Source organism: Miniopterus natalensis, chromosome 11 (genome assembly GCF_054644295.1).
Source record: "Miniopterus natalensis isolate mMinNat1 chromosome 11, mMinNat1.hap1, whole genome shotgun sequence".
NCBI classification, from domain to species: domain Eukaryota; kingdom Metazoa; phylum Chordata; class Mammalia; order Chiroptera; family Miniopteridae; genus Miniopterus; species Miniopterus natalensis.
The window spans coordinates 68,136,672-68,162,782 of NC_142091.1; the positions used below are offsets into that span (position 1 = coordinate 68,136,672).

The window sequence follows — 26,111 nt, forward strand, 5'->3', positions numbered from 1 at the left end:
GTCTTTCATTTTTTTGAATGAAACTATTTTTCATTCCAACAAATATTTCTGAGTGCCTCCAATATGTGAGACATTTTGTTAGAACAACAGCCTTGCTCCAGAAAGACTTGGCAACATTTATCTAGCTAAGCTGGTCTTAATCAGGCTGACATAAGGGATGCTGTTATTGTGAAAGCAAACGATGGGAGATCTTTAACCATTATTTCCCTTCCTGTATGATTCAAGAAAATAAAGAATATGCAAACATGTTTTTACATTAGGAATATTAAGGACATGCCTACAAATTACTTCCACTCATTCTTTCCAATGAAAATCAGCAAGAAATCTAATGAAACATTCTGAGTGAAAATGGTATAAAAACATTAGATGTTTGAAGGGGGAACCACAATGCTTATCTTGTTTTAGCTGTTCTGGTAAAGACTTCATCAGTCATACAAATCCAAATTAGGATACATTCTACAAAAATGACTGGCCCAAACTCTTCAAAACATCAATGTCATCAAAGGCAAGGTAAGGCTAAAAGAAGTGCTTCAGACTAAAGGAGACTAAAGAGGTATGTATGACAAGTAATGCAATCCAGTATGTAATCCCAGGTCGGAGGTGAGGACAGCCACAGTAGGGGAGGAATGTGCTACTAAAAAAAATCATTGACAATTGGCAAAATTTAAATACGAACAGAACATTAGATGATAATACTACATTTACATTTAACTCATAAAATTAATTTGTTACATTTCCTTAATTTTATAACTGTATTGAGGTTATGTAAGAAAATGTTCCTTAGGGGATGCATCTGAAGTATTTATCCATTGAGTCATAATATCTACAACTTACTCTCAAAAGGACCAGCAAAAATAAGGAAGGCCCGGCTGGTGTGGCTCAGTGGTTGAGCATCAGCCTGTGAACCAAGAGGTCACTGGTTTGATTCCAGGTCAGGGCACATGCCCAGGTTGAGGGCTCAATCCCCAGTAGGGGTGTGCAGGAGGCAGCTGATTGATGTTTCTCTCTTGTTGGTGTTTCTATCTCTCTCCTCTCTCTCCTCCTCTAAAATCAATAAAAACATATTTTTATAAAATAATAAGGAAAGAGAGAAGGCGCATGGCAAAATGCCACAGGAGCTCAAAACCAGCTACAAGAATTCAAGGCGCCTCTAGTGAAAAAGTTTTGTTTAAAATCAGACAGAAGATACACACAGAAGGGTACTCTTACTGGAAATGCCTCAAAAACGTTCTAGAACTGGACTGAGAGCCTATTTTTAAGGCTAATAGGTAATCTTCAAAAAAGTGAAGCTAATCTTGTCCTTTAACATAATTTCCCCAAATGCTTGTACAGAACAGTTATCTAATAATAAAAATAAGGCAAAAATTACACAAGTTAAACACAATAAATACATTTGTTAAACATGATTAAACTGATAAGGTTGCCTCCAACAAAGACTGTCTCACCCTTTCGGTAATTGTGGCGATAGATGTGAAAGGCATAGAGGAGCTCATAGTAATTATGAGTCATGAGGTCCACAGCTCTGGCACGTGATTCAATTATTCCCACGACCTAAGGAAGGGGAAGCAATCAGAAATCAAAATCAGTAGCCATCACGACAACACAGCTGTGTCCAGTCATCAGTGGATACATAAAATTACCTCGTTATGCAGATTCACATAGGGAAACTCTACAAGATCCTGTAGCTGGGAGCGTTCACAAAGAACTACCACCAGCTGCCGTAAACAATCTAACTGCCTAGAAGGAAAGAAAGGGAGGTGAGGATCAACTGTCTTAGTGGGTTAAACAGGGTTGGTAAATCGCCTTCTCTAAAAAGGACTGAGACTGACTACCTGCTGGAATCAGGAATTTGGGTTAAGGCTTCATATGCTTGGCTATTGTGGCCCAAATCCAAATGATGTTTGAAAATGCATGTCCTTAAAGTAGCCTAAATACCAAATACAAGGGAAAAAGAACAATAGAATTTAAAACCTTACATTCATGACAAACGTCAAGAGAAATAACTAGATTATAGTGAGTTCTTACCTGACTCTTCCAGTCGTCACCCGCTTCAGTTACTGCTGATGTAGCCAACTGAATAACCAGTTCGGGCAAACCAACGACGTCTAGTAGACGCAAAACCTAAGGGGGAACAGGAGAAAATTCCATTAAAGATAATATGCCAATGCGCTTCAAAGTGAACATGGTTTTAAATCCAGTAGGTAACCAGGTTAGATAGGACTAAATCAAAGAAGCTGACAAGATGAGCAGATTACTGGTCAATATCTGAGATTTTCCTTTAGATTCTACTGCTAAATAATAGGCTTGTTGTAAAACTTTCTATTGGTCTTTTTTGTTCACAGCTCTATCCTCAGTGTTTAGTGCATAGTAGGCTCTCAGTAAGGATTTGCTGAATGAAGGTATAAATACAATTTCACTACAAACTTTTTGTACTAACTGTTTGGGTCATAGATGAATTTAAAGCCTAGTAAATAAATTAACATCATAGCTTTATAAAAACCCTAAACAGCCTTGGCTAGTGTGGCTCAGCTGGTTGCGTGCTGCCCAGGTTGCAGGCTCAATTTCCAGTAGGGGGTGTGCAGGAGGCAGCCGATCGATGGTTCTCTCATCGATGTTTCTCCCTCGCCCTCTCTAATATCAATAAAATATCTCTAATATTTAAAAAAATAAATAAAAGAACAAGCAATGAGCAAAACAGTGAAGCCTACCCTTGTTGCATTTCCTTTTTGGTGAGAAATGCAGGTGACAACATATAGGTATCTAAAATATAGGATCAAGCACGGTTAAATGTTATAAAGAAAAATATAGCAGGGCCAGGAGATTGTCCATGGTGCCTCTGTCTGCACGTGTGCATGTAAGGGAGCGGGAGCGGGAGCAAGCATGCAGGACCATGCTAACACGAGTTATTCCATGTAGGCGCAGCAGGGAGGTGACACATGAAGAGAAACCTGAATGCAAGGAGGGCACGAGGAAGCTGACTGCCCTGGCAGAAGAGCATTCCAGGCTAAGGGAGTGGCAGGCAGAAAGGCTGTGGAAGGAACAGAGTATGCGCTCAGCTTGTAAAAGACAGTAAGAAGGCCATTATCATTACAGCTGACCAGAGGAAAGAGGGTAGGAAAATAGCTCAAGAGCCAAGTCATAAGCTAAAGCTAAATATAGGATTGCAAGTTAATTCTTTGAGTTATCAGGAAGACTAATATTAAGTAATAAGATTCTAATGATGACTGGGCTAATAAAACGGTATCATTTAAGTTAAACATTTATCAAATTTAATTAATGTCTTTTCAATTTCTCTAGGCAAATTCATTTTCTGTTGGAAATTCAGGGAATGATTACATTTCTATATTATTTTTCTCCAAATATGAAGGCAATGTATTTCAAATGAATTTCTACACAGGGTGGTGGAAGAAGAGCCAAACCATGACATAATGTACCTTATCATAATACTGCAGCCTGGGAGTGGAAACAATCTCCCCATCCTCTGACCGGATCAAGCGATCCAAGAATTCCTCTTTGCCCACTTCAGAGGCTGCCTGGCAGAAACATTCCAGAGCCTGGAGAAATCAAATAGAAAGTGACTTATAATGGATTGTTCCAATTCTAAGTACTCAGGAGCTAAAGACAGCCAAAAAAGAAACAAAATTATTTGACTGTTGACTACATTAATAATTTCTGCTATTCTAATCTCTACCTAATGGATTATTAAATACTTTTTATCTCACTTTTAAACTACCATAATGGGAAAAGAAGCTGCATTTTAAAAAAAAGATATAATGAAAACAATGTAATTGAGAAATACATTTTATTTGCCAAAATGTATCCTTAAAATCACCTGCACAGCGCAGGCAGGTTTCAGTTTTCTTCTTCCCGTTTTCTTGTGTCCTAACTAATCTGCAAAGTACCTGAGGCTGAACATCCTCGACAGGCCTATCGTGCCCCTCGCTGGCACTAGGAGTCTTCCTTATCCTGATCTGGAGGATTCTACATCTCCCACCCCTTCAACCTAGTTAGACGGAGACTAAGTGTCCTCCTTGCACTATAGTTTTTCATCACTCAAATGCAATTTACCTTCTGTCCCTCTCCTGTAACCAGGTAACACCGTCCCAGCATAAATCGACAGGAACCAACATTGACTTGACACCAGGGATGCAGCAGATGAATATAATCCTTAAAGGCATAAAAGGTGCTTTCTGATTAAGAAAATAAATACTGTCCAGCTGGGCATGGCTCGGCAGTTGAGCATCAATCTAGGATCCAGGCGATAGGGGTTCAATTCCTGGTCAGGGCACATGCCCGGGTTTCGGGCTTGATTCCCAGTAGGGGGTGTGCAGGAGGCAGCTGATCAATGACGACTCTCTCATCATTGATGTTTCTATCTCTCTCTTCCCCTCTCCCTTCCTCTCTCTGAAATCAATAAAGATATATTTTTTTAAAAAAAGAAAAAAAAGGAAAAAAGAAAAGAAATACTCATTTCCAAGTTGTTCACAGAGGGAGAGAAGATGTGGTCAATCAACACAAAGTTGTACTTCCTGACATCACCTGGAGAGTAAAACCTAATCCTGTTAACTGATTCTTACATTAGACTATTAGATACTTTAGGAAAGCAAACAGGACTCCAATAACACAAACACACATATGCTTCCTAAATCTTAGCGATTTTCCAACTTTTGGTATTTACTGGTTCAATGACTAGATCCCAGGAAAGCATTTATATGAAGAGAATGGTATGTCTGTTTTACCTAATAGAATTAAAAAAAAAGGGGAGGGAGAATTCTAGAAAAAATCTGTTAGGAATGATACTGTCAAGATGGAGATAGAGTAAACCTGGAGTATGTTTTGGTGCAATGGAGTATCAATTATTATGTTTCTTATTATCAGTCCAATTAAAATGCACGTAACATTTACAAAGAAAAAAATTCCAGAAATCTCATTCTTTACAAGGATAATTACACCTGAAATATTCAACAGTACTTACCTGCAATTGTACATACTGGCAATTTCCCATCAAACATTCTAGAAAGAGGCAACTGGGATTGCTAGGCCATCTAGTTACTGGTTAAAGAGATTTTTTACTTTCTTGGCAAAACTTAAACATAAGCACTGGCAATCAGACTCCGTAAAATGGCTTAATTTTTTAAAAAAGGTAAAGAGAAGGTTGGCAGAACACATGCTCTTCCCACATAACTATATAACTTTATTATCAGACAAATATAATAAAAAGGTTATATTCTAGGACCCTTGCCACCTAGATTAGGACTCAATTAACTATGGCTAAAAGCACGTATTTCATCTCTGTGTGATCATTTTTAATTCTAGCTGATAAATTGCACAAGCACCTAATATAGTGTCTGGCATATAGAGCCATTCATTAAACATCTGGGGAATGTATAACGCTTTAAAAGAGATCTAGGTATTAAATGTGTACTACCAATAAAATCTGGCTCAACTCCTGAGCAAAAAACCAAACCAAAATAAAAGAAAATAAAATAAAAATTGGGGTCATATCTGAAAATAAGTATTACCATCTCTTGTTGGAGGGATAAGCACCCAACCTCACTGGAAATCTTCATTATACAGGCAGAATAAGAGCCTTATACTATTTAGACAGAGGAAACCTTTCAATTGGCTTTTAAATGAAAGGATACAAGAGCTGCAACAAATAACTGGTAATTGCAGTAATCATCTCAGGCCAGTTCAACCCAGTCTGGCTCAGAGGTGCCTTTGGTTGAGAGAAGAGATGAGATATAATGTGTTTTCTTGCACCTTCTTGGAAGAATAATTCTGCAATTGACTGAGGGCTAGATACTTAAAAAGAAAAAGGGAAGGACAATCACCAACTTGTGATATAATTAATTTTCAATTAAGATAGTCTATCAGTTCATTTTATGCCTGTAACAAAGAACACTTATTTCAAAATATAAAATGCACCATTGGTATTATCAATGGCGATGTAAATAAAAGCAATTTGTAAACTGTGAAGTACTAAACAAATGCAATAAAAAAGCCACTTAAGTCAACACAGTAGTCATTTTTCACTGGTTTCACTAAACCTAAGTGTCTTCCTTAGAAAATGTTTACAATAAATACAGTTCCAAGAGTCCAAGGTTTATAGCAAAACAACACAAAACAAATTCTCCAAAATGGTTCACATGAGGGGCTCCTTTAGAACATTTACTGATTAAGACAAGATTACAAATGCTACCATGAACTTAGTAAATTTAAAAAATGATTTTGAATCGATCACCGGAGTAGCAATATACAATGGAAAAGCAGCGGCATGTATATACACATATGTGACACCTTTCACTTACGCCTGGTCTGGGACTATGGTTTCCACAAGATCCCTTGGTCACAACCAGAAGTCTCAGGCTACAGCTTGCTTAGAACCCTCTCAAAGTGAAAACAGAACCTAGCCAAACTTTCTATAGGAAAGGTGGCAAAAGACCACTTTAATGAATATACAATAAATGACAAGTTTAAAATCAAATGCAGACACAGTCAGTCCTTACCAAACTTATTTGCCATTAAAGCATTAGAGTCCGTTAGTTCCAGTACTGATAAGTGTTGGAGATTAGACTCCCTGTGAGAAAAAAGGGGAAAAAACAGCTTAATAAATTCTCCTATGCCAAATATGGCTTCAACAAGTTATCCTGTCAAGAATGCTGTCAATGTAATTAACAAACTGCATATGAAAGCTCCATTGAAAGCATGAAAAAATCTGGAAAACGTGTCATAGTTTAGCCACTTGCTCATGATATCACTCAGTGATCTTGCAATGAGAAGCCACAGCAGACATTTCTCCAAGACCTCCATGCCATGGAAAGCCTTATCTTGCCAGAGAAAACGGGATGGTTTATAATACTGAAAATGGGCATTTAGGAGTTGTTGGATTTTCTTTCTTCCTTGAGTTATAAAGTATCTCAGCCTACCTTTAACAATTAGTACGTTTCTGTGTGTGGTCTCACTTTCCCTGTGATCTCATCTTATTATTTTGCCTTCAACAGGATTTATCTTTACATCATACACACACAATAAAATATATAATAAAAAAATATGTATGTATGTTCATTCTTCTAAGTTACCTTCAACCTTTAGAAAACAAAACATCTAAAAGTTCTCTGACCCTGGCTGGTGTGGCTCAGTTGGTTAGAGTGTCGTCCTGTGCACCAAAGGGTATCGGGTTCGATTCCCGGTCAGGGCACAAACCCAGGCTACAGGTTCTATCCCCAGCCGGGGCGTGCATGGAAGGCAATGGATTAATGTTTGTCTCTCTCCCCCTCTCCCTTCCTCTCTCTCTAGAATCAATGGAAAATGTATCCTCAAGTGAAGATCAAAAAAATAATAAGTAAATAAATAAAAGTTCTCCGGCCCTGGGTGGGTAGCTCAGTTGGCTAGGGCATCGTCCTGATATGCCAAGGTTGTGAGTTCTATCCCTGGTCAGGGCACAAACAAGAAGCAACCAATGAATGCATAAATAAGTCGAAGAACAAACTGATGTGTTTCTCTCTCAAATCAATAAATAAAAATTTAAAAACTTTCCGAATTTTAAAGGCAAAACACATTACAGCATAATGTTTACAATTGCTTTCTTGTAAGACAATGAAAAAAATAATTCAACTCACAATTTACTTTAGTAATTAGAATAATGAAACTCACAGGGTGTCAACTGGAACATCAGTTGCCAAGCACTGACATCCCCACTTAATGAGGCGATAAGATAAGAGTAGGGGAGCTGTTCGATGGAGTAGGTCTTGCTGAGCCTGAAAGAGCTGACCGGCTCCCAAAATCACCTGTTCATGATGGGTGGGGTGGGAAAGTAAACAGCAATTAGTAATGATAACTCTTATGGTTCAGGTGGAGGTAAAATATAATAAAAAACAGTTACAAAGGGTATACAAAACCCCAAAAATATACATAAATAAAAGCAACATTATATTTTGGGGTGGCAGATGGTAAAAATATCTACCCAAACATTTAACAGTACAAAAATAATGAAAAGTGGCTCACCAACTCATGGGAGCTGATGGTGAAGAAGAAAACAACATTAAAAAGCTTAACTTTCATTAAATCTGTGGGTTCAGAATTCAAGAGGAGGAAGAAGGAAATCTAAAACCTTTGTTATGCTTCTGGTCTTGGGTAAAAGCAACTGTGACCATTAGAGGAAAATCTGGCAATACAACCAAAAGCCTTAAAAATGTGTATAGCCTACGACCAATCAATTCTAGTTCTTAGACTTTATCCTAGAGTTATAATCAAAGGTGTACAGAAAGTTACATCTATAAGGAAAAACTGGCAACATGGATGGCCACAAATGGGTTTGGCTGCAAAAATCAAAATTTTACTAGATAATTAAAAATAATGCTACAGAAAAATATTTAATAATGCGAAACTGCTGATGAAATTTGTAAATAGAATAAAAACCACCAGATTACAAAAAATACATGTAGCATATTCTAATTTTATAAATAAAACAAAAAACAATTTGCAGAGCAAAAGGGTATACACCAAAATGTAAAGTGGTCATCACTGTGCAGATTACAGGTGAATTTTTATTTACTTTTTGTTTATATAGAAAGGCTTCCATATAAGGGCTCTAAAATGAACATCTAATACTTCTATGTGTAGAAAACATACGACAAAGTTTATAATTAAAAAAAACACACCCACAAAACCCCAAACCCCTAAAAAAAAAATGGAAAAACCTATAGACTAAAAAAAACTTAATAAGGGCTGCCCAAAGTGACAGACTCTCAGGACATGTTCCCGTTTCTCCTCAGTGTCCTAAACAAATCATCTTCCTAAATGTTTTTCCTTATTTTTACCCCAAATTCTACCATTAACAATGTATCTGAGTTAATAAATTCTGATTTAAAAGTTTTAATACCTTTGGGAACACCAAAGGCCATTCAGTTCTTCACATATTAACATGAATTAGTTTAATCACACTGCTTGCTGTCAGGCTTGTTAGGAATTACTGACAGAGAGACAAAGGGACTTGTGACTGTGGGCAGAAAGGTAATTTCAGAACACGGAACATTCAGTGGCCGGGTGACAAGGACTGTAGTCTTTAGTGTCTGGGAGCCTAGGAAGAATAGGGTGGAAAAGGAAGCACAGGATGGAGCTGGGAGACAAACTGCAGCCTCAAAACTGTGTTAGGGTAAATCCTGTACCGCAGAGAGAGTTCTTTTTAACCTTCCTTTCTCCTCCCACTAAGTGGTACCCAGCCATCACATCCAAAGTAGTACTAATAATACTCAATTTTGGGAAAGCCAACCTGAGACGATTTCCCACCACTATGCACAGAAGACAATGGAGATACAATCAGCTCCACATATATTCTGGGTCTGCAGTTTTAGATCCCAATGCTTACTCATTCCTAATGCAACAACTACTTATAGAGCACCTACTAAAGGCCAAGCATGGGGGACAGAGCAGAGAATAAAGATAAAAGTCCCTGGGCTCGTAAAGCTGACATTCTGCTACATGCCCGTAGGTCTATACCAGGATTCAGACTTTAGATTTTACAAGTTTTCTCTCAAATAGTACTTACTGCGTCTCCTAGCCTCATTAATAGCTGCTGTAAGATCAAAAGGTCTCTGCAGATGAGGAACCGAGTACTGGCAATTTTATATACGCCTCTGCACATGATATACCCTGCTGTGCTACTACCATAGAGCTGGGCAAGGTTCATTCGAATATTCAAAGGCTGAGCTGTAATTAAAAACAAACAAACAAAAGGAGTTAAATGTATCATTGTTTTCTCTAAGTCAAAAAGGCACCTTTGTTGTTTTGTCATTTACCTGGATCGAATCCCTTTTCCATTTCCACCTCTGTTTCATAATCCATTTCCCGTATAAGAAGCCCAATGGCATGGATTGGGTTCCTAATCTCTTGCAGTTTACTACAAATATCCTCCATCACGTTTTCTCTACAAGGACAATTAAAAACCTCCTATTACTACCGAGAACACATAGACAAATCTGTGTAAGTCCTGAAAACTCAAATGTGCTAAGAAACAGGAAACCAGCCACATAGTGAAGGAGTGGAGACAATCACTCTGGTATACAAGATGCTTTTACTCCATGAAGCAAATTTCCCCTCATTTTCCCACAAATGACAGGCAGTACTGAATGTGAGAAAAATACTTTTGTGTGTACAGTGAACAGTTTAAACCACTGCTTTGTACATACTTGAGTGTACACTGGAAACCTGACTTTGGCATTAAAAACTGCTATATTTCCATTAGGAAGTGCACTTTACCCTAAATTCTCCTTACACATCAATAGTGATCAAATCTTCCAGAATCTGTTCTGCAGCCTTTTCTGGAGACTGTAGGTTGAAACAACTCATCTCCATCATTACTGACATATCCATAGTCACTGACTCGCCAATCTGCCGAAGGCATTTTATAAGACATATGACATCCCGAGCAACATCCACATCTATGAGTAAGAAAAAGTTAACATTCATGTCTCAATCCAATGAAGAGCTCCGAATAATGTTATACAAAAATATTAATAATTAAATGCCAAGGATCTATCTGAGGTCTTAGAGATGCTTAAGCCTCTTCAATTTTCCATAAAGTATCTACAATGTGGTAAAATGACCAGGAAAGATCACAGTGGCAATCTAGTTTTTGCATTTATCTGAAATGAAGCACAGGGTTCATGCAGGAAGGAGATGGGATTAAATGCAGACATAACAATCTTATTACCATCAGATATGGTTGTCTCATCCTCTGTCAAAAGGTTCTCATCAGGCAGGAGGTACAAATGATCCACTAAGGAGGAAGGCATAAGAAAAGACAGGTACCCCTGGAAATATAAATCCAGTGAACATTCATTTCAGTGAATGTTTAAAGATCTGAATCTTATCACGAGGAGGCACCAGACAAATACAAATTGATGGACACTCTACAAAACAATAGGTAGTCTTCAAAACATGTCAATGTGATGAAAGACAGAAAGGCTGACAACAGTTGGAGATTAAGGTAAAAACACACATGACAAATACATATGTGCAAGATATTGGATTGGATTCTGGATCAAGAAAAAAATTCACAGCCCTAGCCAGTTTGGCTCAGTGGTTAGAGTGTCAGCCTGTGGACTGAAAGGTCCCGGGCTCGATTCCAAACAAGAGCATGTGCCTTGGTTGCAGGCTTGATCCCTGGCCCTGACAGGGTGATTGCAGGAGGCAACCAAGCTATGTGTCTCTCTCACATCGATGTCTCTCACTCTCCACTTCCCACTCTCTCTGAAGAGCAATGGAAAAAATATCCTCATCTGAGTGAGGATTAAAAACAGAAGAAATCTCATAGGCACAACTGGTGAAACCTGAATATGAACTGTATACTGTTATATCAACATCGAATTGCCTGATCTTTAAACTGTGCGTGATTATGTAAGAATACCCTTGATCTTAGATACACGCTCAACTACGTACAGATGTGGCATGAAGTCCTCAACTAACACTCAAGTGGCTCAGGAAAAATAGCAAATGGAAGTTAACAAATGGTGAATCTGGGTGAAGGGCATATAGGAGGTTCTTTGTGTTATTCTTGTAAGTTTTACATTAAGTTTGAAATCACTTCATATAAGGAATGCAGAAGACTATATACAATTGATCTATAATTTTAGAGGAAAAGCCCTTGCAAAGTCCTAAAAGCCAACTGCAACACACAACAGACTAGCATTCTGCAAGGCATACTAACTGTCTAGAGAAATTCTCTCTGCTTCGCTGCCCTTACTTTTTTCAGCAGGCACACCATGTTTGTGTGTGGATTCAAATGTAGGGCAAGCGGATGAGAGAGGGCTTCCTGATATTGAAGACAGCAGGCATAGAACTTGCACCAGAATTCCTGTTGTAAATTTCGAAACTGCTCCTGGGAAAATTCATACTCAGTCACACTTCCTTGGAGCTGGCAAAGAAAAAGAAAGAAACTCTTGATACCATTTGGGATCTTTCTACCCCCCTCCCCCAAACATATCGTGTCTAGTGTTATTTTACTAAGCTATAGCCAAATGCATATTCCTTATGACTTACATGCCATAGTCTATATAAATATAGCTCTAATTCTCCAATGAAAAGACTTAAATGTTTATACTTCCTACTAACAATATGAACAATGCCTCAGTACCAATCTGCCCACATCAAAATGGAAGAAAATATTCATTCTTTTTTTTACCCAAACCTCACCTCACTTTCAACAGCTAAAGTAACTTCTTTCTTTAGTTCACTCCAGGAAAGATCTAAATTCCTCTCAGTTCCTCGACAGAAAATCTAAAATGAAGAGAGACATGAGAGAATTATATAATACCTAAAACTGAATGAAAATGCTCTAGTTTAGAAGGCATTGAGGCAATATATGACAACACATAGAGAATGGACATGCCTGGAATACACAGTTCCCCCAACATTGTTCAAGTAATTTCCACAACTGAAACCAAAGCAAGTTTGAGATAGTTTAACTATAGAAATAGTTAACTAGAATAAACTATAGAATAAACTATAGAAATACATGAATCTGAAAGAACTGTAATAGGGCACATTTGGATCACTACAAAAAAGCAAAAGCACAATGGCTATTGCTCAGCTGGAAGGCAGACACAGGTGATGCTGAATATACATGTCATGTCCTGAGACTGGGACAAAGCTAAGCTAGAGCAGTGATGGGTGGCTCCCCACTGGGAAGGATTCTCATAGAGGACAGCAGCTGATAACTGCCTTACTGATTATTTAATACCTCAGTGTGCAAAAGCTACCATGAGAAATGTCATCATACACTTGATTATTGTTAACAATAAAAAAGTGCTGATAGATGAAAGGAAGAAGAGAAAGTGACCCTGTCATTCTGAAGTTTTATCAGAGAGAAAACAAAAACATGCAATTGCCAGATACTCCAAAATGTACCTGGAAGAAAAGTCAAGGGTCTGCAATATACCGCCTGAGAGAAAGTTAAAGAACTGGCAATATTTAGTCTGGAGAGAAAGAATATGGAAAGATACTTAAAATATCTGAAGGTTGCTCTATAGGAGAGAGAAAGTTCTATGATGCTGCAGAAGAAAAAAGCCACCAAAAGAATGGGGGTTAGATTTGATCCAATATTGGGAAGAAATTTTATTTATTTATTTATTTTTTGGGAAGAACTTTTAAATGACACAGTCTGAGAGCAATCACTCACACAAGGGCCAGTGAGAAGTTGTCAATGGGAGGCAGAGACAACTAGACGTTGAGCAGCTGTCTTTCAGAGAAGCCTCCTGCTCTGTGTGGGAGGTCAGATCAGGAGATTCTAAGGACCTTTCCATTCTATGAGTGATGTTCTATTTTAAATTTACGAAGTGTGGAAATTTAAGGAAGACTAAGTGACTTTAAAGAGTCCTTTTGTAAAATTTTAAGCATCTCTTAAATCATGTAATTTTGAAGCTTAGATTTAATTTTAGATTGAACCAAGTTAGACCTTCATTGCACTAACAAAAGGGTAAAACAGAGTACCATCAAAACTAACCAGAAAAATATTTTAAATTTCTTTCAAGTATAGAGATTATATGTGGTATAGTATGGTATCTTTTTACTATAGGGTAGGCACAAATTTCTTTGTACTACTGACACGCTTAGTCACTGGGAAAGTGCCCCATCCTACCTTCTGCTGGGAGTTTCACTTAATGGAAAGACTCTTTATAAAAATTACAATAGCATTTACAAACACATTTAAAAATAGTATTTATTTAAAAATAGTATTATGCAAGTGCAAAAATACACTCAGTGTTTAGTATATGCAAAACAAAAACTGCAATCATTAATTATATAATAATGGTAATAAAATAGTCTTAAATAAAACTTCTCACTGACCTGTAAAGCTTTACATAAAGCTGCATTTATGAACCGGCCCGGTGTAAACAGACTCTGCAAATACATCTCCTGTTAGAACATTAAGACAAAAATTAATATCATTCTAAAAATATGAAAACTGGAAAAACTGAGTAAAGAATTCAACATGTTTGCACCAAAGCTGATTTCTATTATACGAACATGGCAATTGGGCCCTTGGACATTTGAGCAATAACAGGCAGGAGAGCAGTGCTATATTTCACCCCTGTAAGTGAAGACTGTGGAGTCTTCGAGTCAGCTAGATGTACTATTCTGAAAGCGGTGTGCTCCTCATGGAGCGCCACTGGGTTCCACTGGAAAATACAGCTTATCAAATGCCCAACTTAAATGGGAACAGCGAATCTAATTTGTTGGTAATATACACTGGTAAGAACGATTAAACTGGTTTCTACACCATCCACAAAGTACTCATTTTATGGCTCACATATAAAAGAAAAGGCACCAAGAATAATAAGCCATATATGTAAAAAACAAAAACCTACAGTAAGCTCTCATAAGCGGGGAAATGAAGTAGAGAGAATAAAATGGGAAATATCACATTGCCTAATTATTTTGACCAAGTTTCACAGACCGTATCTGCCAGTGAGTAGTAAACCTGACTGACCTTCTTTCAAGTTCCTTCCTTCTACTGGGATTCTGGGGGATGATAAAATGATCAAAACAAAGGAGATAAAGAAGGATTTTAATAATCGGCATATGATTTTGGCGTTGAGGTAAAAGTCAAGTGCCAATAAACTCTTGGGATGAGAAACATGGTAATATTCAATTTCAGATAGTTAAAGTTGGTTTTTCAATCCTACAAACAGTTGCTGTTTCAGACTCAAAAGTCCACAATTTTTTAAAATCTCATTTTAATATTAAGGAATCAACTGAAAGCTTTTCCTACCATTTATCCCAAGGGTGTCCCTGGAAAAGAAGGAGACTGGTCTGCTTTGCTCTCTAATGCATTACTTTTTGAAGTTATTTTCTTCACAGCATATACCTCTACCAGCATTTATCTTATTTCTAGTTTATATGCACACAGCATCATGGTTAATATAGTGGACACCTAGGTCTGTGCCTGGCCAGAATCCATTTCCCCTTCTTTTACTAAAAAACCCCTTATCTTTATCTGGGGAACCTCCTCCATACCCATACTCTACTTATTTCACCACCTTCCCCAAGAGCAAGGTCCAAGTTGGACATGTTTCTCATGCCAAGCCAGAATCTTCTATTCCTTTCGATCGAAGTGACTGAGTCAGGAATTATCACATGACTCAAGCCAGGTCAGTGAGTGTCTATTCTAGGACCTGGGACAGAGATGCTCTCTTTCCTCTGGGGTGGCTTGGTTCACAGAAAGCAAAGGGTCAGGCAGGGAGCCTGTCTGAGAAAAACCCAACAAGGAGGAAAACAAAGTAGAGACAGAGAGATCAAGTCCTGATGGTATTGTTCCAGCTGTGGCTGAAGCCAGGTAACAACTTCTCAGTGGCACAAGCCAACACATCTCCTTTCAAACCTGTCAGTTTGAGGTTGGCTTCTTTCACCTGCAGCTTCAAGAGTTCTAACACAACTGGCTCTTCTGAAACTAAAGATCAGGTAAATCACCCCCTTACATAAGACTGTAGCGTTGCTTACTCTGGGGTCCTGATCATCTCTGATAATGACCTCTTCTTCTGGCAGAGGCTGCATAAAAACTGGATTCCACTGACCTGCAACATTACTACAGAGAAAATATCCATCAGTCTACAGGAAAAAGATGAATAAAAACAAAGCTTATGCTGTTGGCAGTATCTGGGCAGGGAGGGCCCCATCACTGACCTGCAATGGCTGCTTGATCAACTGTTAAAAAACGTTTCAGAAAAAAGAAACTTATTCTGTTTTTTTTTAAAAAAATCCTCAACTGAGGATATGTTTATTGATTTTAGAGAGAGGAAGGGAGACAAGAGAGAGAGAGAAATATTGATGTGAGAGAGACACATCGACAGGTTGCCTCTGCATGCCCTGAATGGGTCTGGGGATCGAACCTGCAACCCAGGTATGTGCCCTTGACCAGGAATCAAACCCATGACCCTTTGATGGTTGGACTGACGTTCTAACCACTGAGCAACACTGGCCAGGGCTAGAATTCTATTCTAGAATATAGGTTATGACGGTCCCCTAAAGTTAAATTAGTTTAGTTCTGGGGACTTGAAGCTGTGTTCTAAAGAATCCTGCATACTTATGGGGTTTCAGGGGTTGGACAAGTGTTTAACTCAAAATCAGTTTTTAAAAATGTACTTTGTAACTATTAAACATTCTTAACTCGTATCATGTACATTAAAATTATAAGATACCAAATATATCAGAAATTCTCAAGATATTAAATTGTGTTATAATTTTATACTCATAAAATACTAGTTTTGTTATATATTGGAGTTCATTATCTTAGTTTGAGAAGCACTGTACTTGTGCAATCTATTTCTCTCATGATGAGGAAACTGAGAACCCAAAGGGGCTTTCAGTGTCTTTTGGAAGTTGAGGGTATCAGAAATGGTCTTTGCTAAGAAGCAAAAAAAACCATTCCAGATTAGAAGTATTTTGGGTATGTGCTATCTCTCCCCCAGAACATGGTATTCTCTTTATCTCAATCCAACACTAAGAATCCTCATTTCATCCTAAAACCAAAAGATAAGAAATTACACAAACATAAAAGAAGGTTTTTCAGAAAACAGTTAACAACAGGCAGACCCAGGGCAGAATCCTTTAAGTGCAAACACTTGACTTTGGTTCTACATAGAAAGCTCTCACGTTCTTAGTATGAAACTGCTTGGGGTAAGGTAGGACGACAAAGGTAAGTGATACATACTGTTCAAAGTTGATGTATTTTACAACCGTTTGGTTCTCAGCATCATGCCACAGGGCCCAGATATCCGTAGGGGTTAAGGCAAAGTCAATCAGTGTCTCCTAGGAAGAAATGTGGGGGGAAGGAAAAGGGGTGGTTAAAATAAGAAAGGGCGGTAGTTTATAATGACTTAAATTTGTATCAGTAGCCGAGGTAAAAGCATAAAAACAAAAGATAAGGCCCCACGAACTTGGTGAAACCCAAATGAAATTTTGTTTGCACGCATCATGAAATGCTCCATTTAAGATTTCAATCCCATTACTAAATAGTCGAGTTAGCCAACAGCTGTTTCCTGTATTTGTGTGACAGGCAAAGGGACACCTGAACTACCTGAGACGTGAACAGGGAGGAGATGTGGTCCAGACTGTAGTGGTTATTTTCAGCGCTCACCAGCTGGAAAATGCAGAACTGTTGAAACATAAATTGATAATTTATTACTTGAAATACAACATTAGCATACAGAAACCAATTTTTAAGAGTATGGTCAAACACACAACAGCATTTATCATCTTTACTGTTTTTAAGTGTACAGTTCAATAGTATGAAGTACATTCACATTATTCATCAAACTTTATTCATCTTACAAAACTAAAACTCTGTACCTGTCAAACACCTCCCTCCCTCCCCCCCAGCCCCTGGCAACCATCATTATACTTTCTGTCCATATGACTTTGACTACGCTAGGCATTTTATGTAAGTGGAATTAAAGTGTTCGTCTTTTTGTGACTGGCTTATTTCACTGAACATGTCCTCAAGGTTCATCCACATTGTAACATTTGTCATAACTTCATTCTCCCCCTCCCCCCCGCCAAAATGTGTTTATTCTATAGCAAGACAAAAACACTTTTGTCTTAGTTAAGCAAAATACAAACAACTTAATTGTTGCTATTGTAACTCATAAAAAAGTATAAAACAGCATAAAAACACAATAAGCAATGCAGCAATGAATGGTTCATGTCACCAGTGTTTACGTTAAAGCCTCGTTTATGAAAGCTTTACAACATGTGATATGAAAACTTACAACTTTGAAAGAAAATATTTACACAGATTGTTCGGATGTGGTACACCTTTTAAATATTCTATTAGTATTTCATTATGATAAAAACTCTTGCCAGTTAGAATCCCTTCAGGTTGCAGGCAGCCAATTAATGTTTCTCTCTCAAAATCAATAAAAACATATTTAAAAAATAAAGTGGGGTATTAGAGCTCAATGGGAATGAGGAAGGCACCCAGGCAGGGCCGCGACAGCATGGGAATCAGCTCCAGCACAGTGAGGACAAACCTCACTGGAATGTAATTAAGATTAAATGGAGGACATTCAGCTGGTCGTTCCAGTCTGCGGAGTTTCCATCCCAGCACCATGGCCCAGCTGGTCCGTAACCTCACAGAGAAGGCCCCCCCGCGCTGGTGACTGCTGCTGTGATGCTGCTATGACTTACTCAAAACCTCAACTGGCCACATTTTGGCACTATGCCAAGGTGGAGCTGACTCCTCCAACCCCTGCTGAGATCCCCACAGCTATTCAGAGCTTGAAAAAAATAGTCCACAGTGCTCAAACTGGTAGCTTCAAATAGCTCACAGTTAAGGAAGCGTTGCTGAATGGTTTGGTGCCAATGAGGTGTGGATGTGGTTTTATGTTGGCAAGATCATTGGCAAGCATGGCATCAGTGGCTATGATGTTTGAAGACCAATCTTTAACATCTGTTTCTTTTTGGTTTATTATTTGAATGTTATTGGACCATGAGTGATCAGAATTGTATTGAATAAAAAGAGATATGTCAAAGTAAAAAAAAAAAAAAAAAAAGGTTAAATGGATATGCCCGAACCCGTTTTGCTTAGTGGTCAGAGCATCAGCCCGCAGACTGAAGGGTCCCAGGATCAATTCCCACCAAGGGCACATACCTTGGCTGCAGGCTCGATCCCCAGCCCCAGTCTGGAAGATTGCAGGAGGCAACCAACAGATGTGTCTCTCTCACATTGATGTTTCTCTCTCTCCCCCCTTCCACTCTCTCAACAGCAATGGAAAAATAGCCTCAGATGAAGATTAAAAAACAAAGATTAAATAGAGAGCCCGACCGACGGGGCTCCGCAGATGAGCACTGACCTAGGATCCAGGAGATTGCGGTTCGATTCTAGGTCAGGGCACATGCCCGGGTTGCAGGCTTGATCCCCGGCTGGGGGTGTGCAGGAGGCAGCTGATCAAAGACACTTTAATCACTGATGTTTCTACCTTTCTCTCTCTCCCTTCCTCTCTCTGAAATCAATAACGATATATTAAAAAAAAAAAAAAAAAGATTAAATGGATATGGAAAGAGTGAGCTGAGTAAGTACAGTTCAAGCATTTATTAATACACTTAAAGGGCCTGGCACTGTGCCAAACACACAATACCCCACAAATGGCTGTTTATTATACAATTATACCATCGTAGCACATCCTATATACCTCATGTACGTACAACAGCTAGTGTTTAGATGATGAGCCAAATTATTTCTAAAATTTAACTTCCCCATAACCACTTATGAACACCTATATCCCTTTCATAACTCTACTTTTTCATCCAGACTTCCAAATTTGTTCTTTCTTGTTCGGTTTTGGTTAACTTTTCCTTTCATGTTCTTTTAAACACTCCGCTCCCTATCATCCTGACTTCCCTTGCGTGATCTCTTAATTCACACATGGGAACAAAATCCACCATCTCTGCGGAAACAACATGAGCCATCTAAGCTGATGTGAAGAGCTGAAACAGACTCGGTGAGTTCACAGCCACTTCCGCCCCCACAGAATAACCTGATAAGTGTCATGTATTTCATACCTGTCCTCGTTTTGGTGCATGCATGTAAATCCCCAGATAGAGTCCCATGGCAGGGGAATAAGCGAGTCGTAATTTGTGTCCAGTTCCAGCAGTGAGCCGAAGGTCTTTTTTCACAGGGACATACTCCAGCATGTTGGCTACCATGAGGCACATCTGGTCCTGCCCAAGATAAGAGTTAATAAGTGGTGTCAAAGAATATTTAGATTAGAAAACAAGTCCATTCCCCCCCACCCCAAAAGGAAACATACCCATTACATCTAGCACTCTGCCTAGTTTATGTGCTGAAGGACCCTATAGGTTTCTGTTGAGGGCTAAGAGGAAATTATCTTAGTCTGATAATTATCAGCTGTTTTGTGAATCTTGGAAACTATTTTACCAACTGTATTTCAAAAGCATATTTGTTCCCCTTAAGGGAAGGACATACTGTGTATATTATTTCAACTTTTCTATAGGACTCTTAATTTTAAAAATACAGACAAAAACTTAGGGGAGAAATGTATGAAAAGTGAAACCAAATGAACCTGAGTCTGGAAATGGCCTATAATTTTCAAACTAAGTGACCTGATAATCCAAGAGAAGCAGCAGGATTTAATTCAACTCACAATCCTTTTTTAACTTATTGTAACTAAAAATGTAGCACTTACCTTATAAGACCACATGCGTAGTTTATGATCTTGGCACAGAGCAAAGATGAAGGCATCATTCTCAACACAATGAACAGCAAGACTGAGGGGACGATCGGAAGGGCCCTGATCTCCTCTAAAAACATAAGGCGAAGCTTTACTATTGCGTATCATCTAGTCCTTATAATTTGCAATTTAAGAGATAATGCATACTGTTAATCATCAGAAGAGTTTATGTTGGTATAAGATCACATTTTCTATGATTTATAACCAATTACTATAAACTTTAAAAGGCTCTATCTACATAACAATGGAATATTGTTCTAACCATCAAAAACTTTCTACTTCTAATATTACATAACATTGGGTTTGCTGTCAGGACAGAGTGCTGAACTGGATATTGAGAGGATATATACAGGAAGCCAGTTTCTGTTTTCAGTGTCCAATCCCAAATGAAGTGAGCTCTGGAGTGTGGCTCTTCCTCAGATGGAATGTGATGTTGGGCATACTCTTCCCCTTTCCAGTATCATTTTTATCTGCCTTGGAGTAAGAATGGAAGCACTAACAGGTGTAAAAAGATTAAATTCTCAGGCCTTTTGATTTACCTGCCAGACACACTCACCTGATAGCTGTTGGCATCCAGCCTACAAGCAATCGCTGCATTACTGAACTCTGTTTCAGTTCCACAACTGACACCATCCCTACAGGATTGAAAACAGACCAATGATGTATCCAAGCCAACTCTTGATGATACTTAGCGACACTCAAAGGTGAAAAAGATGCGACCATAAACCAGGTCTTTATAACAGGTGAGAGGCTTACACATTTCTATCTAGGGAAGTTTTAGGATGTCCACATATATCACACTTAAAATCTTTTGACTCATTACTGGATCAATAAAAACAGCAGTTTTAGATTTCTAGGGGAAATTTTTGCCATTTATAAATAATAACTCATATTGCTCAGAAGAAATACTTCATTCCTTCCAAAGACTCTCAGCAAACCTTTCATGTGTCGGGCAGTGCTAACTGCTGGCACTGGAGCAGTAAACAAAATAAAAAACTCCTGCCCTCATGGAACTGACATTCCACTGGGAGGGGGGAGAAGCAAGAGAGTTAGCAAACTAAGTAGAGAATATTAAGAGAAAAATAAAACACGGAAAAGCTACAGTGAATGCCTGGGCAGGATGTGCGCACTTTGAAAAGGGTAGTCAGGGAAGGCTTCACAGAAGGGACAGAGAAGACCTAAGGGCGTTGAGGGAAGGAGCCAAGCTGGTAGCTGGGGGAGAGCTACCCCAGGCCAAAGGCCTGAGGAATGTGTGCCTGGTATGTTCAAGGAATTGTGCGAAGGCATGTGGCTAGTGCTGAGGAGGTGAGGGGAAAATGAGGTGAGGCAGCAGGGGTCACTGGATGCCAAAGTAAAGACTCTGGGTTTATTCAGAGTGAGATGAAGAACCACCCTCATTTGAACGCTTTGAGGGGAGTAGCGACATGACTCAAATTAGGTGTTAAGTGTATCAGTCTTCCTGAGAAGTTTCTGTAGGGGGTAAGGACAGGTCTGGGGCGATAATTTAGGAAGCTAAAGCAATAATCCAGGCAAGAGAGAGTGGTGACTTGAAGCAGGGTATCAGCAACTCAACTTCCTTGTGTCAATTATTTTGGTTATAGTACCTCAACCTGAAGGTAGACAACTAGTCAACTCATCTTTACTAGAGGCCTTAGAATAGGTGGTCTTACAGTTATCTTTTCCCATATTCCAATAAGCTTTTTAAAAAAGTCTTTATTGATTTCAGAGAGAGGGAGTGAGAGACAGAAACATCAATGATGAGAGAGTCATTGATCGGCTGCCTCCTGCAAGCCCCGCTACTGGGGATTGAGCTTGCAACCTGGGCACGTGCCCTGACTGGGAATCAAATCATGATCACCTGGATCATAGGTCAATGCTCAACCGCTGAGCCACACCGGCCAGGCTCCAATAAGCTTTACAGTTCCCCATCCACTGTATAAAATCTTGCTCTTTTGGAAAAAAACCAGTAAAGCATTAGGGGCTCAGTAGGTAAGTGATACTGAGTGATCACTTCAGAGGTGGTATGGAAGAAATTTCTGTGTTGGGTGGTGAGTTTGGACTTCTAAGGTCTGTTCTAATGCCAACCTTTCTTGTTTGAAGCTAAATCCACGCTCAGTTCCCCTTCTTACCAGGTATGTCGTAAGGAGGTAGTTTAAGAATAAAGATTCCCCCAGCAGCAGATGGTAGAGCAAACAGGGCCTCCCCATCACTGCTCAGCCAGGCTGTCGAGGTGGTGGAATTCGGGGGAAGTCCAGGAACTGCTGGAATTAACTGATAGTTGCAAGGATCCCTAAAGTCAACTTTTCCAATGTCAGTGAATATCGATTGCATCTGACTTTCAACTACCAACTCCTGTGGAGAAATTGGAAAGACAAATCTGTTAAATCAGAATGAGCTGATTTTTGCACAGTTCCTCTCAATCACTGCAAAAGATTTTAAAGTAAAAAACAGCTGAACTTAAAAAAAAAAAAAAAAGCTATTCTAACAAAAACTATTTCTTCAACTTAAAATGTGTCTTGTCATTTTAAATAGTAATTATAAAAGTTTTCTTGGTGAAGGCTAACAAGGAATCCAAATTTCCTTTAATTTCAAAGGATATTCCTCCACTAAGTCTGTGACAGCCTTTATCTGAGAAATAAAGGATTTAACTGACTTACACTTCTATACATCCGGGATGGGTGAGGTAAAAGCAACCTGTGCACTGTCTGATTGGTTAATATCAAGATTATCACATGATTCTGAGTCTCGGAGACATGAACCCCTCCGGGTAAGAGGCTGCAATTTTGGAATTTGAGGCGAACTGCATTATTCAACAGATTTATGTCCAGTGACTCTTCCACCAGCTCCAGTGTATCTCCGGAGGTCTTCCTGTTTAGGGGAAAAAAGAAGACATTTGTTTAAAAAGTTTATGCTTTTCTTTCTGATATATATGAAAACAATTTCCAGGTGAACTCTCTCAATTTGAAAATTTTGGACAAATTCAGACCTATTCTTACATTCCAAACCACCACATTACATAGATTTACAAAACAGCAGAATATAAAATTCAAATCTTATTATATGACTCTCTTAAATGGAGATATTTCCAAATTTGACAGTCATTTATTTAGAATATCTGATGCAATTAAATTCCATTATACTGAACCCCCCCCACTACTTGCGGAGGAATGTGGCCTCCACATATATAACTACACCTCAACTGCGGTCACCTTATTCAATATGGTATTTCCCCTTCCAGTACGTACTTCTTCCAGCCAGGATGCAGGGCAGACTCTTCTTCAGGTGCAACTCTGCCAGGTGGTAGCCCATCCCATCTGCCATATTACCCACATCCTTCCCCCAAGAGCAGGTCTTACAGCAATTAAGGGCCAATCTCTGACTCTCCCAAGTTATGTCTCTCCTGCCTGCACCTCTCCTTCTTCCAGAGCCTTCCTTAAACACTCAAATATGCTCTTCCCAGGCCTCTCCCTTTTCGTCACCCATTCTGTCCCCCATCCAGCTATCACGTTTTCTCCATTTTCCTCTATGGCTCTATTTCTTCACCTGCCTCATACTCTTCAACCTATCCTCTTCTTACCAAGTCACCAGACCAATTTTCAGTCCTCTTACTTGACCTCTTCGCAGCAAGCCACATACTTTACCATGCGTCCTTCTTAAAACAGTCTCTTCTCTTGACTTCCCTAGCACCCTCTCCTGATTTTACTCCCACATCTCTGGGCATTCCCTCTCCTTCTCCTTGACCTGACCTCCACACGTTAGGTCCTCAAACCCTGACCCTGGGCCGTCTTCTCTGCTCACCATACACATTCTCCAAAGCACATCTTGTCCACTCGCAAAGCTATAAGCACTGTTGGAGGTCTGATGATTCCCCAGAGCTACTTGGCTCCTGATAACTCATGGTGTGTCATCAGTACAATTTTCTGGATCCTCAAACTCATCTTGACTAACTGCTTCACCTTCCTGCCTTCTGGTTAAAGTTGGGTTCTGGATCTTCCTGGGGGATATCATACGCCAGAGCCCTCGCTTGTCCCCCATTGCCACTCTAGGCCATTGTTTATCCCTCCCTGCCCAAACCACTAAGCACTGAAGCTCATGAAGTTGTATACCACCTGCTACCGTTCACTGCAGACCTTTCTCATTGGTTGAAGACTAGCTCCTGGTTCACTCTCATTTCTCTTGCCGTAATTCTAAATGATTTCCATATCCATCTTTTCTAATGCCTCACTTTCTCAGTTTCTTCAATTCCTCTCCTCTAGTGGTTACCATTGGCTGCATATAAACATACTATTATATTTCTCCATATACTCCTCCATTGCCCTCCATTTAATTGTGCTACCATTTAATTTCTCTGATTCCCTTATAGCAATGCTCCTTGAGAGAGTAGTTTTACACTTACAATTCCTCTCCTCTCCTCTCTGGAACCCACTTCACTCAGGCTTTTGCACCACTACTGGAGCAGTTCCTGACAAGGTCACCAATGACCCCCATGGTGCAAGGTCAATTTTCATTTCTCTGACTTATACGTAGTATTTAAGAGTTTTCACTCTCCTTCTTGAAATATCTCCCTTAACTTCTGGAACACCACTCTCTTTTTATTCAACTCTTACCTCACTAGCTACACCTTCTTGGTCTTCCTAAATATTGGAGTGCCCCAGGGTTCAGTTCTCAGACCTGTTCTCTTCCCTCATCTACACAGTAGTTTTCAGCTGGGGGCTATTCTACCCCACTCCCCAGCGACACACAGCAATATCAGGAGAGATTCTTTGCTTGCCACAACTGAATGTGTGCGCTATTGGTATGTAGTGGGTAGAGGCCAGGGATATTGTTCAACACCCTACAATGTATAGGATAGCCCCCACACGAAGAATTATCTGGCTCCAAATGCCAATAGTGCAGAGGTTGAGAAACACTGATTTACGCTCATTCTCTAGGTGATCTCATTCAGCATAACAGCTTTAAATGCCATTTATTTATCTACTTATTATTGTTTATTGTTTGTCTCCCTCCATAAGAGCAGGGCCTTTGCCTGCTTTGCACCCTGCTATATCCTTAGTCCCTAAACACTGACTAGAACATATTAGGCTCTCAAAAATATTTCTTAAAAAAATGAGATTTGAGCCCAGCAGGGCGTGACTCAGCAGTTGAGCATCAACCTAGGATCCAGGAGATCCTGGTTCGATTCCCAGTCAGGGCACATGCCCAGGTTGCGGGCTCGATCCCCAGTGGGGGGTTTGCAGGAGGAAGCTGATCAATGATGATTCTCCCATCATTGATATTTCTCTCTCTCTCTCTCTCTCTCTTTCTGAAATCAATAAAGACATATTTTAAAAAAAAAGAGAGATTCATACCTCTAATAGGTCTTTCTTCTAAGCCTGACCTGTACATTTCAATACCTACTTGACACTGACAAAGGGCTGCTACACAGATACTTTACATTTAGTATGTCTAAAAGAATTACTCACATCTCTCAAAAACCTGTGTTCTATTTCTCAGTAAATGCCAACCTCTCCACCCTATATCTGGTTAGTTACTCCTGAAACCAGGGAGTTGCCCTTGCTCCCTCCTTTCTGCTTACCACACCCACCCCATATGCAATCTATCACCAAGTCCTAGTTGCATCTGCCTTCTCACTATATTTTGAATCCATCTACTTCTCTTTTCCCAGTCGCTCACACAATTGTGTCACCAGTATCTCTTACTTGGGCCACCATAAAAGCAAACTGTTCTTTTCTATTACACTCATCCAACCCAAATTCACTTTCTACAAAGTAGACTGATTTTTTAAAAACGATGCAATTTTGAACATGTTAGTAACCCTTTAAAACCCTCCAATGATCGCTCAATGCATCTAAGACAAAACTC

At 39.3% G+C, this 26,111-nt stretch overlaps 1 protein-coding gene and 1 pseudogene across 1 annotated transcript in view; one reads left to right on the forward strand and one right to left on the reverse strand.

Annotated features, from left to right (window-relative positions):
• The window catches only part of NUP160 (nucleoporin 160), a 36,392-nt gene that overhangs the window by 8,974 nt on the left and 1,307 nt on the right, over positions 1–26,111 (reverse strand). The window contains exons 3-27 of the mRNA XM_016203981.2: positions 22,907–23,117; positions 22,379–22,601; positions 20,806–20,884; positions 20,205–20,319; positions 19,561–19,719; positions 17,078–17,155; positions 16,712–16,809; positions 15,502–15,586; positions 13,849–13,917; positions 12,196–12,279; positions 11,747–11,917; positions 10,715–10,814; positions 10,277–10,442; positions 9,801–9,928; positions 9,551–9,711; positions 7,657–7,790; positions 6,510–6,580; positions 5,646–5,805; positions 4,976–5,045; positions 4,069–4,167; positions 3,435–3,554; positions 2,026–2,121; positions 1,833–1,927; positions 1,641–1,737; positions 1,446–1,551 (exon numbers count right to left, since the gene is read on the reverse strand). Coding sequence (XP_016059467.1) covers positions 1,446–1,551; positions 1,641–1,737; positions 1,833–1,927; positions 2,026–2,121; positions 3,435–3,554; positions 4,069–4,167; positions 4,976–5,045; positions 5,646–5,805; positions 6,510–6,580; positions 7,657–7,790; positions 9,551–9,711; positions 9,801–9,928; positions 10,277–10,442; positions 10,715–10,814; positions 11,747–11,917; positions 12,196–12,279; positions 13,849–13,917; positions 15,502–15,586; positions 16,712–16,809; positions 17,078–17,155; positions 19,561–19,719; positions 20,205–20,319; positions 20,806–20,884; positions 22,379–22,601; positions 22,907–23,117 — 2,975 coding nt within the window. The remainder of the gene's footprint in view (positions 1–1,445; positions 1,552–1,640; positions 1,738–1,832; positions 1,928–2,025; positions 2,122–3,434; positions 3,555–4,068; positions 4,168–4,975; positions 5,046–5,645; positions 5,806–6,509; positions 6,581–7,656; positions 7,791–9,550; positions 9,712–9,800; positions 9,929–10,276; positions 10,443–10,714; positions 10,815–11,746; positions 11,918–12,195; positions 12,280–13,848; positions 13,918–15,501; positions 15,587–16,711; positions 16,810–17,077; positions 17,156–19,560; positions 19,720–20,204; positions 20,320–20,805; positions 20,885–22,378; positions 22,602–22,906; positions 23,118–26,111) is intronic.
• On the forward strand, positions 18,108–18,431 carry LOC148092054 (ATP synthase F(0) complex subunit g, mitochondrial pseudogene; annotated as a pseudogene).